General features: G+C 43.6%; 1 protein-coding gene across 2 annotated transcripts in view; it reads left to right on the forward strand.

Moving 5' to 3' along the window:
* Window positions 1-47: 47 nt before the first annotated feature.
* NMNAT1 (nicotinamide nucleotide adenylyltransferase 1) overlaps window positions 48-19,124 on the forward strand; it is a 24,203-nt gene continuing 5,126 nt past the window's right edge. Inside the window, exons 1-3 of one of the 2 annotated variants that reach the window (XM_040460698.1) lie at window positions 48-168; window positions 1,090-1,209; window positions 18,794-18,964. In XM_040460698.1, the coding sequence (XP_040316632.1) occupies window positions 18,850-18,964 (115 nt within the window). In that variant the 5' untranslated portion in view covers window positions 48-168; window positions 1,090-1,209; window positions 18,794-18,849. Of the gene's footprint in view, window positions 169-237; window positions 406-1,089; window positions 1,210-18,793; window positions 18,965-19,124 lie in introns of those variants that run through there. The other variant, XM_040460705.1, reaches the window with a different exon arrangement.

Here is a 19,124-nt window from a genome sequence, read left to right on the forward strand (position 1 = left end):
GGTCCGGACCGGGCGGACGCTCGCAGTAGGAGCACTTCCGCCAGACGCATACACTTCCGGCCCCCAGGAGCCAATGAGGATGCGGGCGCGGGTGTTTCCGTTTCTGGCGTCCGGGCTGCGGGTTCTCTCCGGGAGGATTCGGGCCGGTCGACCCTGAGGACGTGCGTGGTAAGCCCCCTGGCTGGAGCCCTTGAGAAACCAGGCTTTAGGGGAGTCAACCCGGGACTCTTTTTGTCGCACGGCGAGGGGAGTTCAAGATGGCGGGGTCCTTGAGGGGCAGATATAGCGGTCTTCCAGGCAAGGTCACATTCAAACTTGGGGCAGGGAGTCTTGCCCCTTCATTCTTTCCATCTTAACGTGGAACCAAAAGACTCGCTAAATTTTCCTCTGGCCCCCTCTGAACAGGTAAAAATAAATAAGCGAGTAAAGTAAGTAAAGTCAGTCAGTCAATCAATCAGTCCTTTTCTAGAGGCTTCTTGTGTTTGGCGGAGGTGGGTGGAGGGCGGAGGAGAAAGTTCTCCATTCTGGAGGACTTCTGTTTCCTCCGAAATCCCTTTTCCACGTGTAAAGGCGAGACCCATCTTCCCAGAAGCGGATTGACACGTCCCTTGAGGACACTACTCGCTCTTGGGCAACAAGTTAAAAGTTACTGAGAAAACTGGGCGGAAACCATTTTCTGGTGTTCCCAGCCCTTCTCCTTGAGTCCGTGGTCCCCAAGACCACATCAGGCTTCACGGCAAACTTGTTGCAGAGGTGTTGCCTTTAAAACTTTGGGTTTTTTAAAAAATTAATTTATTTTTTTGGGAGAGCGTGCGAGAGAATCCCAAGCAGGCTCCATGCCGTCAGCGCGGGGCCTGATTGGGGCTCGATCTTGGGAACGAACTGTGGGATTATGACCTCTACTAAATCAAGAGACGATGGCTTAACCAACTGAGCCCTCCAGGTCCTCCCCCCTCCCCCAAGGGTGTTGTCTTTAAAGCTATTCCAGCCACGCCAAACAGAGGTTACCATAGAATCCTACCAGAATGAATTACTTCTGCCAGTTCTAATTGTAGAATTTCCTACTTATTACCATAAATTGCTTTTCAGAGTTACAATTTGGATGTGAAATCACTGTTCCAGCCCAACTGAAGACTTGACGCAGTTGGAATGGTCCCCATAACCTACCTTGCAAAAACGCTTCAGGTTCACAGAATTTCCTTTGTGAAAGTAAGTGACTGTTACATTAATGCAATTATCTCTTAATTTCGGTTACGTGCATTGAGTGACGCGGAGCTCTCGGAGACAAATAGGATCAGTGCTAAACAAAACAAAACTGAAAAATATTCTGTTTCCCAGATTGAGGAACTTGCTAAATAAACATTTGCTCATTGTGTACTTCCCCTAATTTTGATGATGACGATGATGATAGGGTGTTCTGTTCAGGCATTTGTGTCGGTCTGAGTATGAGTGGTGGCGGTAGCTGTAGAGGAAGGGCCTCCCTTGATGATGCGCTGTGCTTACCTGCTCCTCTTTCTCAGTGACTTGATTTGACTTAGCACTTCTGTGCTGACGGTGTTCTTTGGGTTCTTGTTTAGAGCTAATGGATAATGAAAAGCGTTCCTAGAGCATAAGTAAGAGAACTTGGTTTGGGTCCCAGTTGTCAAACAAAAATAGAATCCAGGTTTTGGAGGGGGGTGGGGAGGGAAGAGAAGAAATTGTAAAAAAAAAAAAAAAAAAAAAAAAAAAAAAAAAAAAACATGTTAGGTTGGTAGTTACTGGAGAGAGCATTGGGGGAAATAACCTCAGAGTTGGGAGTCATAACTGGGAAATACTACTTGGCAGCTGCAGGAGTTTAGGACATTTTAACTTGGACTTGGGATGGGAGCCCAGAGAGGATGGTTTGCTCCAGCTAGGTAGGAAAAATGCTGGGGCAGGTGAAACTCGAGTGGCTTAACAAGAAGTACATGAGCCAAAGGCTCTCTGAACATGTGGACCTCTTTTAAACGTCTACCAGTAGATAGCTTGTACTGTGGTCAATTTTGTGACATAGTTAAGAGCATGAATTTTGTTTTTTAAATTTTAGAGAAAGAGACAGAGAGACAGAGCGGGGGAGGGGCAGAGAGAGAGGGAGACAGGGAATCTGAAGACTCCATGCTCTGAGCTGTCAGCACAGAGCCTGAGGCAGGGCTTGAACCCACAAACCATGAGATCATGACCTGAGCCAAAGTTGGCTGCTCAACGAACTCAGCCACCTAGGTGCCCCAGTTTGTTTGTTTTTTTCTTTAACTTTAAATGAGCAATGATAGATGTCAAAGTCAAGGGGTTTTTTACTTTTTTTTTTTTTAATGCAAGCTCTACACCCAATGTGGGGCTCAAACCCATAACCCTAGGATCAAGAGTTGCACACTCTAGGGGGGCCTGGGTGGCTCAGTCAGTTAAAGTCATGATCTTACGGTTTGTGGGTTCGAGCCCTGTGTTGGGCTCTGTGCTGACAGCTCAGAGCCTGGAGCCTGCTTTGGATTCTGTGTCTCCCTCTCTTTCTGCCTGTCCCCTGCTCATGCTCTGTCTCATTAATTAATTTATTAATGTTATTAATAAATAAACATTAGAAAAAAAATTTTTTTTTTTTAAGTTGTACACTCTACTGGCTGAACCAGCCAGGCACCCCTGGTATTTTTTTATATACTAAATTTAATGAGTTTAGTGCTTACTGTATTTATTTATTTATTTATTTATTTATTTACTTATTGTTAAAGTTTCTTTATTTAAGTAATGTTTATATCCAACATGGGGCTCAAACTCATGACCCCAAGACCAAGAGTTGCATGCTCCCCCGACTGACCCAGCCAGGTGCCCCTAATACTTATTTTTAGCTTCTCAAACTTCCCTTGACATCCTCCCAGAAAGCTGCTCATATGTACACATACCCTACATTCTGCTTATACATTCAGGGATGTTATATTCCTGAAGCCAGGCTCCAGAATAAGAACCCCAAAACAAAGCATTCCCCATAAAAATAGGTGCTCAACAGAAGATACTTCGCTTCTGAGCCAACATAGGTCATAGAGAATTTCCTTAGTCTGTGAGGTGGTTCTCTAAACTGTGCAGCAGCTAAAAGGTAGCACAGTTTCAGAATATTTCATAAATTTTGCTCATATCGGAAAGAGCATAATTTATATTTCATATGGTATTAGTAGCATGAAATAAATGTTTCTTAATGAAATTAACTCTCATGAAACCAGGTTTGGTTTGGGGGTAATAAAACCATTAAAGTAAATGAAAATTCAGTTTTATACGTTACGGGTTAAAATACTGTTTTAAATTATGCTTCAAGTTATGTTTATCAGTTAAGAAATGTGATTTTGGGGCTCCTGGGTGGCTCAGTTGGTTGGGCATCCGACTTCAGCCCAGGTTGTGATCTCACGGTTTGTGGGTTTGAGCCCTGCCTGCTGACAGCTCAGAGCCTGGAGCCTGCTTCAGATTCTGTGACTCCCTCTCTCTGCCCCTCCCCGACCCGTTCTCTGTCTCTCAAAAATAAACATTAAAAAAAAAAAAAAGCGTGATTTTACTTTCTGAAGTTAGGAATGTTGCGTAACTTCAAGATACAGAAATAGGGGCGCCTGGCTGTCTCAGAAGAGCACATGGCTCTTAATTGTGAGTTTGAGCCCCATGTTGGGTGTAGAGATTACTGAAATTAATAAAAACTTGAAGGAAGGAAGGAAGGAAGGAAAGAAATACGAAGCAGCCTTGGTCTTAAGCAGCCTCTTGCATTTAGAAAGTCAGTTAAAATTTTCCCAACAGTGGGGCACCTGGGTGGCTCAGTCAGTTAAGCGTCTGCCTCTTGATTTCAGCTCAGGTGATGATCTCACGGTTTTGTGAGTTCGAGCCCCATGTTGGGCTCTGTGCACTGATCATGAGGAGCCTGCTTGGGATTCTCACTCTCCCTCTCTCTCTCTGCCCCTCCCCCACTCATGCTCTCTCTGTTTCTCTCAAAATAAATAAACTTAAATGTTCCAAATAGTGAAAAATAATTGGATTCTGAATATATTTTGAAGATGGAGCCATTAGGACTTCCCAATGGGGTGTGAGGGGCAAAAAGGCATTAAGGATAGTTTAGAGTACTTGGTCTTAGCAACTGGAAGGATGGAGTTGTCATTACCTGAAGTTTTCAGGTAGATCAGGTTTGGGGGGTGGGATAAGACAGATCAAAAAAAAAAAAGGAAATTCTAATACAAATATTATTTGAGATATATTGATGTTTATCTGATATGTTAATATTTGGTTAACGAAGTCAGGAGAACATAAAAGTTTATGTTACTTAAAAATTTTTTTCATGTCTATTTTTGTGAGAGAGAGTGAGAGAGAGAGGAAGGGAGCTCGAATGGGAGAGGGGCAGAGAGCGAGGAAGACACAGAATCTGAAGCAAGTTCCAGGCTCCCAGCTGTCAGCACAGAGCCTGATGAGGGGCTCGAACTGTGAGATCATGACCTGAGCTGAAGTCGGATGCTTAACCAACTGAGTCACCCAGGCGCTCCTAGGTTGTGTTACTTTTAAAAAGTTTGTGTCAATCATAGTAAGAATTATTTCAGGGGCTTTCATGGCTAATGTATGGGTTACTCAGGTTTCTTTTTTTTCTCCCAAGTTTTTATTTAAATTCCAGCTAGTAAACATACATACTTGGTTTGTTTCTGAGGTATATATGTTTGTTAGTTTGTTTTATTTATTATTTATTTTTTTAAGTAAGCTCTACACCCAATGTTGGGCCTGAACTCACAACCCCAAGATGCAGAGTCGCATGCTCTACCAACTGAACCAGCCAGGCGCCTGAGAATTTGGAGAGTTTTTTTGTATTTTTTGTTTTTTAAAAAGTAATCTCTACGCTTAATGTGGGGCTCGAATTCACAACCTGGAGATTGGGGGTTGCATGCTCTACAGACTAAGCCAGTCAGGCGCCCCCATCAAGTTCCTAATTCCTAAGTTTCAACACTAGGTTTGGAATTTGGAAAGCACTCAGAAATGTCAGCATGTTGGATGGATAGTGTGTTTGTTAGGTAACTTCGCCTCCAGCAGGGGCCACCTGAATAGAGAAACAGGTGGAAACAGTCATTCCCACTTGTGAAGGTCTGTGCCTGTCATAGATGTGTTGGGAGATGTTTATATTGAATTTGATCCTCCTACCAATAGATAGTTCTTTTTCTCAAGAAATAGAGTTGTGTCTCCTTCCTAAAGATGTGGAGAGCATCTGTGATTAACTAGCTCCTGCTAAGAAACCTCAGAATCTATGAATACACACAGAAAAAGCAAGAAGGCAAAAACCATCATGTAGGTCAATTGGCTATTTTCTCTAGACAACAATCGACTGTTGTGATGCAAAAGATTTTTGTAACCCGTGGGGAGGAGATTGTGGTTAGTTTTATTCTAAAATTTCCCACTACGTTTTTAAAGAACAATAAATTGTTCAAATACACAATGTGAATCACTGTTTTTTTGAAACCAAACCTTTGTGAGGTTTTTAGGTTTTTTTTTTTTTTTTTTTTGAGAGTGCTCGCAAGTGAGTGAGGGGCAGAGAGAGAGAGAGAGAGAGCTAGAGGGAGAGAGAAGCGGGGCTCACCCGAAGCAGGGCTCATGTTCACCCGAAGTGGGGCTCGAGCTCACCCGATGTGGGACTCCACCTGACACACTGTGAGATCATGACCTGAGCCGAAGTCAGATGCTTAACGGACTGAGCTAGCCAGGTGCCTGAAACTAAACCTTTGTTCATTGCTAAGATTCACATTTTCCTTCTTCCTTTTCAGTGCTTATTTCTATAGCAGCTATCCAGCTGATGACAATATTTTCATGAAATAAAAAAGGAGATTCAGAGAGAGTAATGATCTTGAAAGAACGTCCTTATTTGGGGCGAATTTGGTCGTGGTGTCAATCTGGTGATTTGGGTTGAACTGTTCCTTTTTATTCATTGTCCGTACTAATTAATACTTAAAGACAACTTTCTTTCAGATGACTGGTTTTGATGTGCTTCCTGTTGTCTTAGCTGTGATGTCAGCTGACCACTTCACTCGGGAGTAGCAGGGTAGGAGCTGACCTGTTCCCGGGCAGCTGTCAGGTGGCGGGGCTGCTGAGAGAGGCCTGGCCTGCCGACGACCTCTGTGGGAGGCGGGAGACCAGCAGGCCTCAGATGCCAACATCAGACCGTTGATGTAGCGCCTGGTCGTGCACGGGTCCCACTGCCCAGCCAGGTCAGCCCCAGGCCCGAGAAAAGTACTGCAGGATGAAGAAGGGGATCTAATTAAATGCAGTGGAAACCGCATGAAAAGGGTGGCATTTTATTTCCCTTCTAACCCTCTGTGCTGCCTCTTTACTTCGCTTTTCTAATTACTGTGCTTCTTGGAGCTCTGGCTTTAGGAGGAACCGGGCTTCTCTTACAACAGGACAGCCCTGCCTGAGCATTTACTGCCTTGAAGGACTGCTAAGCCTTTGACAAGGACACGTTGCTCGGGAAGTTTCGCTCACCTGTGGAAACCAAGCTGCCCACCGACAGCAGCACAGACAAGTAGTAAAGTTCCGGGGTCGTTTTTTCCTGTATTTGGGAGGAGAAAAGCACTGTGAGGAATACTTGTCTTTTAACTGGAACCCCTATTTACAGTGTTTTTGCCAAAAGGATTTAAACAATGGCCCCAGCTTAGCAGGAGATGGAAGGCTTGCTGCATACTTTGCAAAATGCAGTCCAACAGCTCCACTCTTCAGCGGTAGCTCAACTTTTTTTTTTTTAGTCTAATACAGTAGAATTTATCCGCAAAAACAAAAATCTCTCCTGGAATTTTTTATTTATTTATTTTTTAACGTTTGCTTATTTTTGAGAGAGAAACAACATAAGCAGGGGAGGGGCCGAGAGAGAGAGAGAGAGATGGAGAGAGAGAGAGAGAGATGGAGACAGAATCTGATGCAGACTCCAGGCTCTTGAGATGTCAGCACAGAGCCTGATGTGGGGCTCGAACTCAGGAATCATGAGATCATGACCTGAGCCAAAGTCAGACGCTTAACCAGCTGAACCACCCAGGCGCCCCTCTCCTGGAATTTTTAAACTTTCCCTGGTGAATTGTTTTAAACTGTGGCACGTGTCTAATTAAGAATTCTGTCTCTACATACCTCTATTTTTACTGTGAGTAGAAAATATTGAAGACTAATGGTGTATTATGTACAGTCAAGCTTTCAGATTAAGATGAGCCTTTAGAAATTCAGTACTTAAAAACATACACAGTCAGTTGCCAAAACTGTTAACACCACGGTATAGGCTCCTTCACTGAGGGATCCCACACCAAATACAGCAAACATCCTCTTGAGTGCCTGTGGGACGGGCTCCATCTGCGTAAACAGCACAGTAAAACCTAAAAGGACATCAGAGCAGCATCGATTTACTAGGTTTAATTATCTCTGAAATACATTCTTTTTTTTTTTTTTTAAGTTTATTTATTTTGAGAGAGACAGAGAAATTGTGAGTGGGGGAGGGCAGAGAAAGAGGGAGAATCACCAGCAGGCTCCGCATTATCAGTGCAGAGCCCTTTGCAGGGCTCGAACTCCCTTACTGTGAGTCATGACCTGGGTGGAAATCAGGAGTCTGACGCTAAACTGACTGAGCCACCCAGGCGGCCCACAGAAATACATTCTTGAATGCACGCCTAAACAGTGTATGTTTCCTCGCTTCCCTCCTGTGGGACTCATGCTCAAAACCCAGCCAGGCTAAGGTTTTCCTTCAATATAGGTTGTGTTCTTAATATTGGTGGTGTTGGTAATAGGAACTATGACTGTTTTGTTTGATGATTCCTGTTATCTCATTTAAGCCTTAGCAAAAGGAAGCAGGTAATTTATCTCCAGGTTACAAATGAGGTGGGGGGAGCTCAGAGAGGTTAAGTAACTTGTCATGGAGTGAATGTTTCAACTGGCCTCCCTCTGTCTCCAAAGCCAGTGCTTGCCACCATTACCTGCTTCATCGCCTCTTGTGGAGCTGCGATTCAGTGGGAGACTCTAGAGCAGTTAGAGCAGTGCCCGAGGCCTTCGGTAACGATTTTTTCATTAAAGTTTAGGGACAATGCCTGGCTGGCTCAGTCAGTGGAGCATGCAACTCTTGATCTCGGGGTTGTGAGTTCGAGACCCATATTGGATCTAGAGATTATTTAAATGGATAAAAGTCTTTGAAAAACTGTAGGCATAGTTTTTATTTAAATTACATATCACTCGGGGCGCCTGGGTGGCTCAGTCGGTTAAGCGTCCAACTTCGGCTCAGGTCATGATCTCACGGTCCGTGAGTTCGAGCCCCGCATCGGGCTCTGTGCTGACTGCTCAGAGCCTGGAGCCTGTTTCAGATTCTGTGTCCCCCTCTTTCTCTGACCCTCCCCCGTTCATGCTCTCTCTCTCTGTCTCAAAAATAAATAAATGTTAAAAAAAAAATTACACATCAGTCTTCTAAGCACACACAGGCAAAGATAATTGAAATGTATTAATTAAGACATTCCTAAAACTCCACATTTCAGAGTCCACGGCTTCTCTATTACTTTTTTATTTCAAGTTGTTGAGGTCCTTGTTCTTCTACACGGTATCGTCTCCAGTTCAGTAACTGTTTATTAAATGAGTAAATGAATCTAGTAATTTTTATAGCTAAAGAATTTTATGACACCAACACAAAATGTTTGCATTTAACTTAACTCGGTTTCATACTCAAAGGTTAGGACCACCAGAAGGACAACCTTCTCCAGAAGGTTGCTAAGGAACTTTAAAAATTTCCTTCACGGGGCGCCTGGGTGGCGCAGTCGGTTAAGCGTCCGACTTCAGCCAGGTCACGATCTCGCGGTCCGTGGGTTCGAGCCCCGCGTCGGGCTCTGGGCTGATGGCTCAGAGCCTGGAGCCTGTTTCCGATTCTGTGTCTCCCTCTCTCTCTGCCCCTCCCCCGTTCATGCTCTGTCTATGTCCCAAAAATAAATAAACGTTGAAAAAAAAATTAAAAAAAAAAAAAAAAATTTCCTTCACCTGAATTTTAAACATGAATTTTTTTCTTAAGTTTCAGTCTGTGAGCTCCTGAAGGGCAGGAAGTCCCATCTTCCCCATTTTGGTCTCAGCGGTGTCTGACGGACAGTAGGCACGTAATAAGTGCTTGATGGATGTACACTTACCAATTGTGAGGAAAGTAAAGATGATATTACCAACCAGGTTGGTAAGGAGAGATTGCCCGCAGTATCGGGAAGATCTGGGTCTAAAATCAATACACAGGGTCCTACATTAATTTATCAATTATTGGAAGAAATTCGCCCTGAAAGCGCGATACCAGAAGGCACTGACCCTTGAATTCTAATCTGAATTCTGGCCCTGGGTTCATTTGGTTCCAGGCAACTCCCTTTTATTAACTGCAAATTAACGCTGCTAAATAGCCTACTAGTAATATTGAGAGTTGTTAATATTTCCGATCGGTGGACAAATAATGTTTACTATCTTTCTAATTCATGTTAACTTGACATTTGGGTGGAAAATACCAAGAAGATAGTTTGTGGGAGTTCTGGCCTTCTGGAGTAAGGAAGTTGGTCTGACCGCACACAAAACTCCTAGGACCTAAGTTGGAAAATTGGAATTAGGCTAATTCCAGGGAGTGTCACAGTTCCCATTTCCGTTTTGTCCCTTTTGTGGATTCTCAGTTTTCAGATCATTCCAGACTTTCCACATGTTTAGAGCTGCAGTTTTTTATTCTGAATGTATCGGGTTGCATTTATTTCATTTGTCCAGTGACAGAGTTAGTAGCTGACCGACCTTTTCCGCAAGACTAATGTCCGACATAGAATCTGAAATAAGGTATCAAGTCATAATCTGGTCACGTATATCTGTGTCGCCCTCGGCCCTGCAGATGTTAGCTCACGCTAGGCTGTTGAGACTGGGCTCTAGGGAATCCGTAAGTGGCGACATTGGTGCCCTCGTCTCCCATCTAACAGCTTCTTGTACTAAAAGAAGGAAGTGTTAAAACTCGATCTGCCCAAATCCCAAGTGTTCTGTTCATGTTGAGATTTTTGACTTTTTCAAAGAGGTGAAGCAGGTGACCACCGTTGATAACAGGGGCGAAAACATGGGTCAGGCTGCAGTTAAACTCATCACAGGAACGGCAGAGCGCACCAGAACCATCTCCAGAGGTCAGGCCCACATGCTGAGCTGCCCTGTGCTGGGGGCGGGGGGTGAAAACACTTACCTTAGCAGAACATACAGCTGGAGGACTAGAGCGGTGGTCCCAAACAAGAACACCGTCACTTGGCTGCGTGAGACACAGCGAGTTACGTTTTACATTACTTCTTTAGTGATCAGATGGCTTCAAGAAACCGAATTTAGGTTCTGTTTCATGACAGTGTCACATTAGACCACAGAGAGAAAGTTTTAAACATAACAAAGGTGACTTGAGATCCATTCCACTTGAGCACAATTATGTCTAATAAAACTTCACAAAGATTAGCACTGCCATTTCCTGAACTCCTACTACGTAGCAGGCGCTGTGGATACTGGTCCCCAAGGGATCTTTAGAACCTTGGTTCCTTTACTGTGACTTGTAAGTTCATGCCTTAAGACAACTCACAGATAATAGTGAAACTTAACATTCATCGTGAGTAGACAATGTGTCAAACATTTTTATTCACTTTCGTATTTAATATGCACAAAATCCAATGAGATAGGGACTCTGGTTCCCCATTTTATAAATGAGGAAACAGACTCAGAAAGACTAAGTGTCTTGTCCAAGGACAAACACCCAGTAGTGATAGAGCTAGAGTTTGGAGCCGGGTCTGAGAGTCCTGACCATGGCCCTGTGCTGTGCCAGCCGCTGCCTCCTGCCACCTGGTTCACATGGGGTGTAACCAATGACCAGAGTAAGCCAACCCACCCAGCTTCCACAACCAGATGAAGTCTGCTGTTTCTGCTCATTTTTGAAATTCTTTTGAAATTACATGTACTTACATGCAACATAAGATAGTGTAATATAAAATTCATGCATATGAGAATATCTTAATCTGAAAATAATAATACAAGATCCATGCATATAAGATCTTCCTCAGTAACTGATAGTTCTCTTTCTTCATCATAAGCTCTGTTATTTACCTTGATTATTTTATTAATGAGGTTTAGCACTGAGGGACCTTAGGGTATCTGGAGAAATTAAATCTACCCAAAGACAAAGATTTATCCCTGTTGAAAGTATTAAAAAAAAAAATAGTCTCAAAATATACCCCAAGACTGTTTAAAGCAGTGAAACATTGTTACAACTAGAATACAGTTAGAGGCTTGATGGGACCTTTTTGAAAGGAATAGCATCTTTTTAGGGGTATAAATTCCAATCGGTTGACAAGTCAACGCATTAACATTCAGTCAACATAGATTTAATTATATTGAGCATTCTGAAATGTTACAAGATGGTTGACTTTTTCAATGTTAACATTGAAAAAACTGACTTAATGTTTAAAAAATGTTTCATTAATGTTTACATCTCTGTATTTTTCAAACCTGAGAAAGTCACGGGGTGCCCGGGTAGCTCAGTCAGTTAAGCATCCAACTCTTGGTTTTGGCTCAGGTTGTGGTCTCATGGTTTCATGGGGTCGAGCCCCCTGTAGGGTTCTGTGCTGGCAGCACTGAGCCTGCTTGGGATTCTCTCTCCCTCTCCCTGCCCCTCTGCCTCTCACACGGTGTCTGTCTCTTTCAAAATAAATAAACTTTAAAAAAATTTAAGAAAGTATTATACATCAGCTATATTTCAGTTTTTTAAAAGAAAAATGTGATTTAAAAATTGAAAGTAAATTTTAGTTCAATGTCAAGACTGTCTCAGGAAGAAATGAGTTTTTTGTTATAGCAAGCTGGGGAAGGGACACTTACAGCCTGAGCCGGTATGATCTCGGCAGCCAGCAGTGCAGGTGGTAGGCCGTGTGGGCCAGACAGAAGTGAATCATGGGGATGCTGGTCCTTGAGCACCTGGAGCAAAGCAAGGAGGATCCAGAACGGCCCTGTTAGAGCTTCCAAACTACTCCTCCCATTTGTCACCAGCTTGTCCCCTTTCCCTACCCACATATTCTGGTACCTTGCAGCGATACAGAGGAAGTACTTTTCCTTGGAGAGGGACGGATCCTTGTTTTTTTAAACACCCTGGGCTACAGTGGAGGCTGGCTGTAACTTAATTCTTCAGTGGTTTTAAAGGTCTAGAGTCTAGTGTGAGCTCAAGTTGTCTGTGTTCATGATGAATTAATAGAACTGAGCTGGATACTTGAGATAGGTTGTGAATGTGACCAGGGAGAAAGCTTCCTTTAGCTAAGAGATCAGCTTGCTCCAGCCCCTTCCCCAGCCTTTCCCCCGAGGGGGGTGGGGAGACAGGAAACCTGAGTGCATCCCCAAGGTTGGGGAGGAGCTCTAAGCTCTTTGTTCTGTCCTTCCCTGAACAGCAGACAGCTCCTTGGGGACCCAAACCTCCCCTTACAGCTTTATTGTTCTTCCTGCCCACAGCTCAATCTCCCATGGGGAGTGGTGTCTGAAACTTGAGGTGGGCGGGGCTGGAACTGACAGGCTGTCATTGATCATGCTCAGAAGCTGGCAGGATACCCTGATTTCCCTGTGGGCCCTGTCGGGGCATGTCGTAGTCACCACCACCCCAATAACCACAGGCACTCTGTATGGGAATTGGGGGGTAAGGATGGGAGGGGTGGGAACAAGCCTCAAGTGAACCCTGGTATCATCCTTGAGCTGATAATTGAAAGGTAGGACATTTAAATCATTCTTATGAATTAACTCATTTTTTGAAGTGCTGTGTGGAGCATTACCGACCCTTCTCTCTTTATTTCTTATCAACAATTAGCAGTGTCCCTGTGACCCCTACCACTATGCTTTGTTGGGAGAAAGCCTCAGATGTTTATTGAATAAATGTTTATTTCCATTCTCACTATTTAAATTGAGGGACTCATAACTTTGTAACTGGCCTTCCAGTCACATGACTTGTAACTGGTCTTGTTTTGCCCCTTCCAGTTAATCCCACAGCATCACCATCATCAGTGTTGTCACTTCCCTCCCAAGTAACAGCTGCCGTTTATTTTAGCACTGTTCTAGGGAATATGCAAGCACGTTGCCATGTGTTAGTCTCAGAATTAATCCTCACGGTGACTGAAATTGGTTGTCATTATCACTGTTTTACAGATATGGAAACTTAAGACTTGTAATTAAGTGATTTGGTTAAGCTGATAAAATCAATTAAGGTTGTAAGTCCCCATGTCTTATTATTTTTCTAAAACATTGTGTAGAACCGTGTTGTAACTCTGTTGCTCAGAAACCTTCAAAGGTCCCCATTGCCTAAGGGGTTAACATGCACTTTTCTCATCTCCTCAACCAGGAGGGCTCATTTCCAAACTACACAGCTCTGGTTTAATGCCTAGGGGGCCCCCCCCCCGCCCCCCTGCCCCGGCACCTTTTTTTATTTATTTCTTTTGAAAGAAAGAGAGGAGAGAGAGAATCCCAAGCAGGCTCCATGCTGTCAGCACAGAGCCCAACTCAGGGCTCGATCTCAAACCATGAGATCATGACCTGAGCTGAAATCAAGAGTCAGTGAGGGACGCCCGGTGGCTCAGTCAGTTAAGCGTCTGACTTCGGCTCAGGTCACGATCTCATGGTTTGTGAGTTTGAGCCCCGCGTTGGGCTCTGTGCTGACAGCTCGGAACCTGGAGTCTGCTTCGGATTCTGTATCTCTCTTTCTCTCTGTTCCTCCTCAGCTCACACTCTGTCTCTCTGTCGCCTACAGAAGTAAATAAACATTAAAAAAAAAAAAAAAAAAAGTCAGGCGGCACCTGGGTGGCTCAATCGGTTAAGCATCTGACTTCGGCTCAGGTCATGATCTCATGGTTCGTGGGTTTGAGCCCCGCATTGGGCTCTGTGCTGACAGCTCGGAGCCTGGAGCCTGCTTCTGATTCTGTGTGTCCCTCTCTCTCTGCCTCTCCCCTGCTCACGCTGTCTCTCTCTGTCTCTCAAAAATAAATAAATGTAAAAAAAAAAAATTTTTTTTTAAAGTCAGATGCTCAACCTACTGAGCCACCCAGGTCTCCCATTTTTCTTTTGATGAGTGAGTCTAGGAATCAGGAATCAAGTGGCCCTGGGTCTACCACTCACTGTCTTTGTCCAATGAGAGCATAGAATCTGAGCAAAAGTGACTTGGTCACCCTGGCACTTGGGTCTAGACATTGTTGGGCTATAAATCAGTGGTCCTGACACAGGTTGTTTGAGCACTGGGAAGTCTTGGAAGTGCACAGCGAGGTATATGACAGCCTCTATTTCCAGCGCATTTTCAACCCACTATTGATCTCAGATGTTTGTAATACTGAAAAGTTAGAAAGACCTAAATGTCCAGAGGTGGAAGATTAACTAGAAAAACGAAATATCTAACAATAGCTTATTTTTTGGAACAAGCTAAATGACTTTGGCCAAATTTGTTTTTGGTGGTGAGGCTTGAATGGTAGGTGTGTGAACACATTTTATCCATTGAAAAGTATCATACAGCTGTGTGTTTATTATCTTTCATTGTATTTCTACATTAATTGGAAAAATACTCCAGCCTGTATAGGTAATTTCCCCAAAGTTCCCCACATGCTTCTAGCAATTTGGCATCATTGGAATTATATTTATAAGCTCTCAGAATGATTCTTTTGAAACATAATTTGGATATATAAGAATATTTTTTAGAGACGCCTGGGTGGCGTCAGTTAAGCGTCCGGCTCTTGGTTTCGGCTCAGGTCATGAGCTCACGGTTCGTGAGTTCAAATTCTGCTTGGGGCTCCGTGCTGACAGTGCAGAGCCTGCTTGGGATTCTCTTTCACTCCCTTGCTCTCTGTCCCTCCCCATTCGTGCGTATGCACTCTCTCAAAATAAGTGAATAAACTTAAAAAAATATTTTTTTAAATTTTACAATAACAAAACTATTTTTTGATAGTTAATAAGCAGTTTATCAAAAAACCCAAAACTGAGTGATTTGAGTTTAAGAGATTTGAAGGCTCACTGTGTTGGGGAGCAAGAACTCCTGTGTTCTCAGAAGTCTTTCTAGCTGGACTAAGAATCAGAGTGACATGAGAGGGGTTAAGAGGAATAAAACAACTGTAACAGGTGTACATATGGGGGATCCACATGGACACGGGAATTCCAAAGTCAGGCAACATGAGGTCTGTATGTCACTCTGAAGTCAGAAGGGGTAGGGGTCTGTGTTTTCAGAGGAGAGTAATGCACTTTGTGGGGCGATAAAAACATGTTTGGTAATTAGACATTTGCCCTGCTATACAGATGGGTCACTCAGATAAAATTTATCTCCCCTAATAACCCTTATTCTAAGACCTCCAATTTAGATTCTTCTGTGTTCTTAAGGGAGGGGCAGAAGTTTCTCTTGAGCCCACAGGGTTCTCAGTACCTTCTGCTCAAAATAATCCACATGCCAAACTGGCACATTCTGAACCTCTTCAGCTGACTCCCAGCACAATGAATGAAAAAGACCCCCACTAAGACACAACATTGTGGCATTTCAGATTCAGAGCATTGGGGATAAGGGAGACATCCTACAAATCTTCCAAAAAGAAAAAAGGTATGTAAAAAAGGAAAAGAATCAGAATGGCATTAGACTTTCAGCAATAGTGTGGTATGCTAGGAGACAATGAAGAAATGCATTCATAATTTTAAAAGAAAATAATTTCAACTTGCTTTTTTCTCAACTAAGCTGTTCATCTCTGAAGGAAGGATAAAGACATAACCAAACTTATTTCCCATGTACCTTTTATTATGAAGCTACTTGAGGATACGTTCTAGAAAAATCAGGACATAAACCAAGAAAGACATGATGCGGTCCTCAGAAATAGGGGATCTGACTCAGAAGAGAGATGAAAAAGGTTTCAGAATGATAGCCGTACAAAGGATTAGAGACTTTCAGTCCACATTAGAGAATGAGTTCTGGGAGAAAAACCCTCCAGGAAAAAAACCAGAGTCAATAGAGTAATAATGTTTGGTTGAACCATTTGAAATTCATGTTTTTGTAGATTAAAAAGAGTTGAACTATAGCGACATTATGTGCAGCATTAATAGTAGCTACATTCACAGTGTGTTTATTTCTTGTCAAAAGCAGTTGCGTGTACTGTCTCGCTTAATCCTCATGATGGTCACAAGGTAGGTACTGTTATTTTCTCTATTTTAAGACTGAGAAAACCGGGACAAAGGAAGATTAGGTTAAGGTCAGGTTGTCCTGGGTCATCCAGCCCATGTAGGTGATTTCTATGCAGGCAGTCTGGTTTCAGAGCATAGGTTGCTTCCCGCCCCCCACCTCCCCCCAATAATGTCTCTAATAACGTCTCTGCCCAACGTGGGGCTTGAACTCGTGACCCAGAGATCAAGAGTTGCATGCTCTACCAACTGAGCCAGCCAGGTGCCCCACAGAGCACAGGTTCTTAACTGTTGTGCTATAACAGACCGGAGATTGGAGGATACTGTTCTGTGGAATCCGGCCAGTCCCAGGGGCGAGACCTGCAACACTGACTGCCAGGTTACCATACAGTGAAGTCCATTGTACATGGGCCCTACTCACCCACTCGGAACTTCCTATCAGCTCTTGTTGAAAGAAACTGAAAATGTATCATTCATGTTGGTAGAGAGATAAGAGAATGCATTGGTGAAAGAACAGAACACCATAAAAAGGAACATTTAGAGGACAAAGGTCTTTTTTTTTTTCTCTAAGTTTATTTATTTATTTTGAGAGAGAGAGAGAGAGAGCACAAGCAGGTGAGGGGCAGAGAGAGAGAGAGAACCCCAAGCAGGCCCCACATTGTCAGCACGGAGCCCGACACGGGTCTCAACCCCACAAACCGTGAGATCACGACCTGAGCAGAAATCAAGAGTCGGACGCTTAACCGACTGAGCTACCCTGACGCCCCTAGAGGACAAAGGTCTTTAAAATGAAGGCTATAAAAAAAAAAAAAAAAAGAAAAAGAAAAAAAAATAAATAAATAAAATGAAGGCTATAATAGCAGAACTGAAAATCAGCTCAACAGATGGAGGATGGAGTTGAGAATATCTAGAAATTAGAGCTTAAAGGAAAGAGGGAAAAGAAGAGAAAATGAGAAGACCAGTCCAGCTGCCTCAGCTCCAAATAATAGCCATTTCCAAAGAGAACAAAGAAAACGGAAGGCAGAATGTCATCATTCAAGGACCTTTCCCAGAACTGAAGTTTATGAGCCTCAAGTTTGAAAGGGTCTGCCCAGTGCCCCGCACAACAGATGAAAATAGAGTCACATAGAGGACATCATTGTAAAATTTCGGAACGCTGGGGACAAAGAGAAGATCTCACAAGCTTCAGGGGAGGAAAAATGTAAGTCACATTCAAAGGATCCAGAATTGGGAGTGACTTTGGGTTTATCGCTATTAACACTGCAATCTACAAACGATGCCTTCACAACTCTAGGAGAAGACAGCTTTCAACACAGACTAGAAACTGTAGATAGATATACATGTAGAAGTTTGGGAATAGGCAGTGAGGGTGTGTGAGAGCTAATCCTCATGGACCATCATAGTAAACAGGTACTGTTTACTTTGGATAAATTTAGAAATAGCATTATAAGCACATAGTATAGAAATATGGTAGAATCTACCAGAAGAAATAGCTGAAAAAGTTAAAAGTGCTTGCTTTTAAGGGAGTTGCATAGAGGGTTTGGTGAGCAGGATGTGGCCAATGACTGTTGGGTTTCATTATGGGCCTTTTGCTGCCTCGTAATTTCTGAATCTATCTGAGTTCATTTAATAAAAGTTTAAATCTGTTGTCTTGTATTACTTCATTAGGGTTATAGAAGGATCAAATGGAATAATACGAAAAAAGGTTTGTAAATTGTAAACTGTTCCTGAGCTGAAAGTGATAATGTGATCGTGTTGACTAAGAGGCCGACTACTGTCTTGAAGGGCAGGTTGTCAGGGAGTTCCGTTTATGTGGTAGTTGATAACATCATTGTATCAGCTAACTGGAGCTACAGTAGGGCAGTCATAAAACTTCAGCAGCATGCACATTTCATTTTTGCTTATGAGTCTAGGGTCAGCTTGTGGGTTTGTTGATGTAAGCCAGGCTCAGCTGATCTCACCTGGGCTGTGTGTCTGAGCACGTCGTCTGCGGTTTGGCTGGTGCAGGATGGCCTCAGCCGCACAGCCAGTGGTTGGCTGTCAGCGGGGGCACCAGCTGTCTCCCGCGTGTTCTGTCCAGCAGGTTGGCCTTGGCTTGTTTTCATGGCAGAGGAGGGAGGCCAAAAGAGAGCAGAAGTGTGCAGACCTCAAAGGCCTGGGCTCAGAACTAGCACACTGTCCTAACTGCCACATTGTCTTGTCCGAAGCAAGTCACAAAGAGGGGGAAGGAGATTCCATCCCTTTCTGGCAGGAGCTGCAAATTCACAGTGAAAAGGAAGGGTGGAGAAATGGGGCTGTCCTTGTCATCGAAGCCAAATATTTTTTTTTAATTTTTTTTAACATTTATTTATTTTTGAGACGGAGAGAGACAGAGCATGAACAGGGGAGGGACAGAGAGAGAGGGAGACACAGAATCTGAAGCAGGCTCCAGGCTCTGAGCGGTCAGCACAGAGCCCGACGCGGGGCTCGAACTCACGGACCGTGAGATCATGACCTGAGCCGAAGTTGGCCGCCTAACCGACTGAGCCACCCAGGTGCCCCGAAGCCAAATATTTTTATCCATTCACTTGGAATGGGAATGTGAAAGGCCACTAAAGACCTATAGCTGAACGTATGTTCTTTTCCTTTGCAGACAACGAGCAGGGTGTCCGAGTTTTCCATTTAGATCAACAACTTCAAATTCTTAGCATGGAGAATTCAGAGAAGACAGAAGTGGTTCTTCTTGCTTGTGGCTCCTTTAATCCTATCACCAACATGCACCTGAGGCTATTTGAGCTGGCCAAGGACTACATGAACGGAACAGGTAGGAACAGTAGCCAAAAGCAATAATAGGGTTCAGGCCACTACCCCAAAATATGGCCCTTTGTCACGTTGGACATTTTAAGCTGAAGCAGTTTGAAAAAATGGCAGAAACAGGAAGGTCACTCTGACCTCCTCCCCACCCTTCTCGGAAGCAGCTCAAA

This window comes from Herpailurus yagouaroundi, unplaced genomic scaffold (assembly GCF_014898765.1).
Source record: "Herpailurus yagouaroundi ecotype Mexico unplaced genomic scaffold, PumYag 77, whole genome shotgun sequence".
In the NCBI taxonomy this organism is placed as follows: Eukaryota; Metazoa; Chordata; class Mammalia; order Carnivora; family Felidae; genus Herpailurus; species Herpailurus yagouaroundi.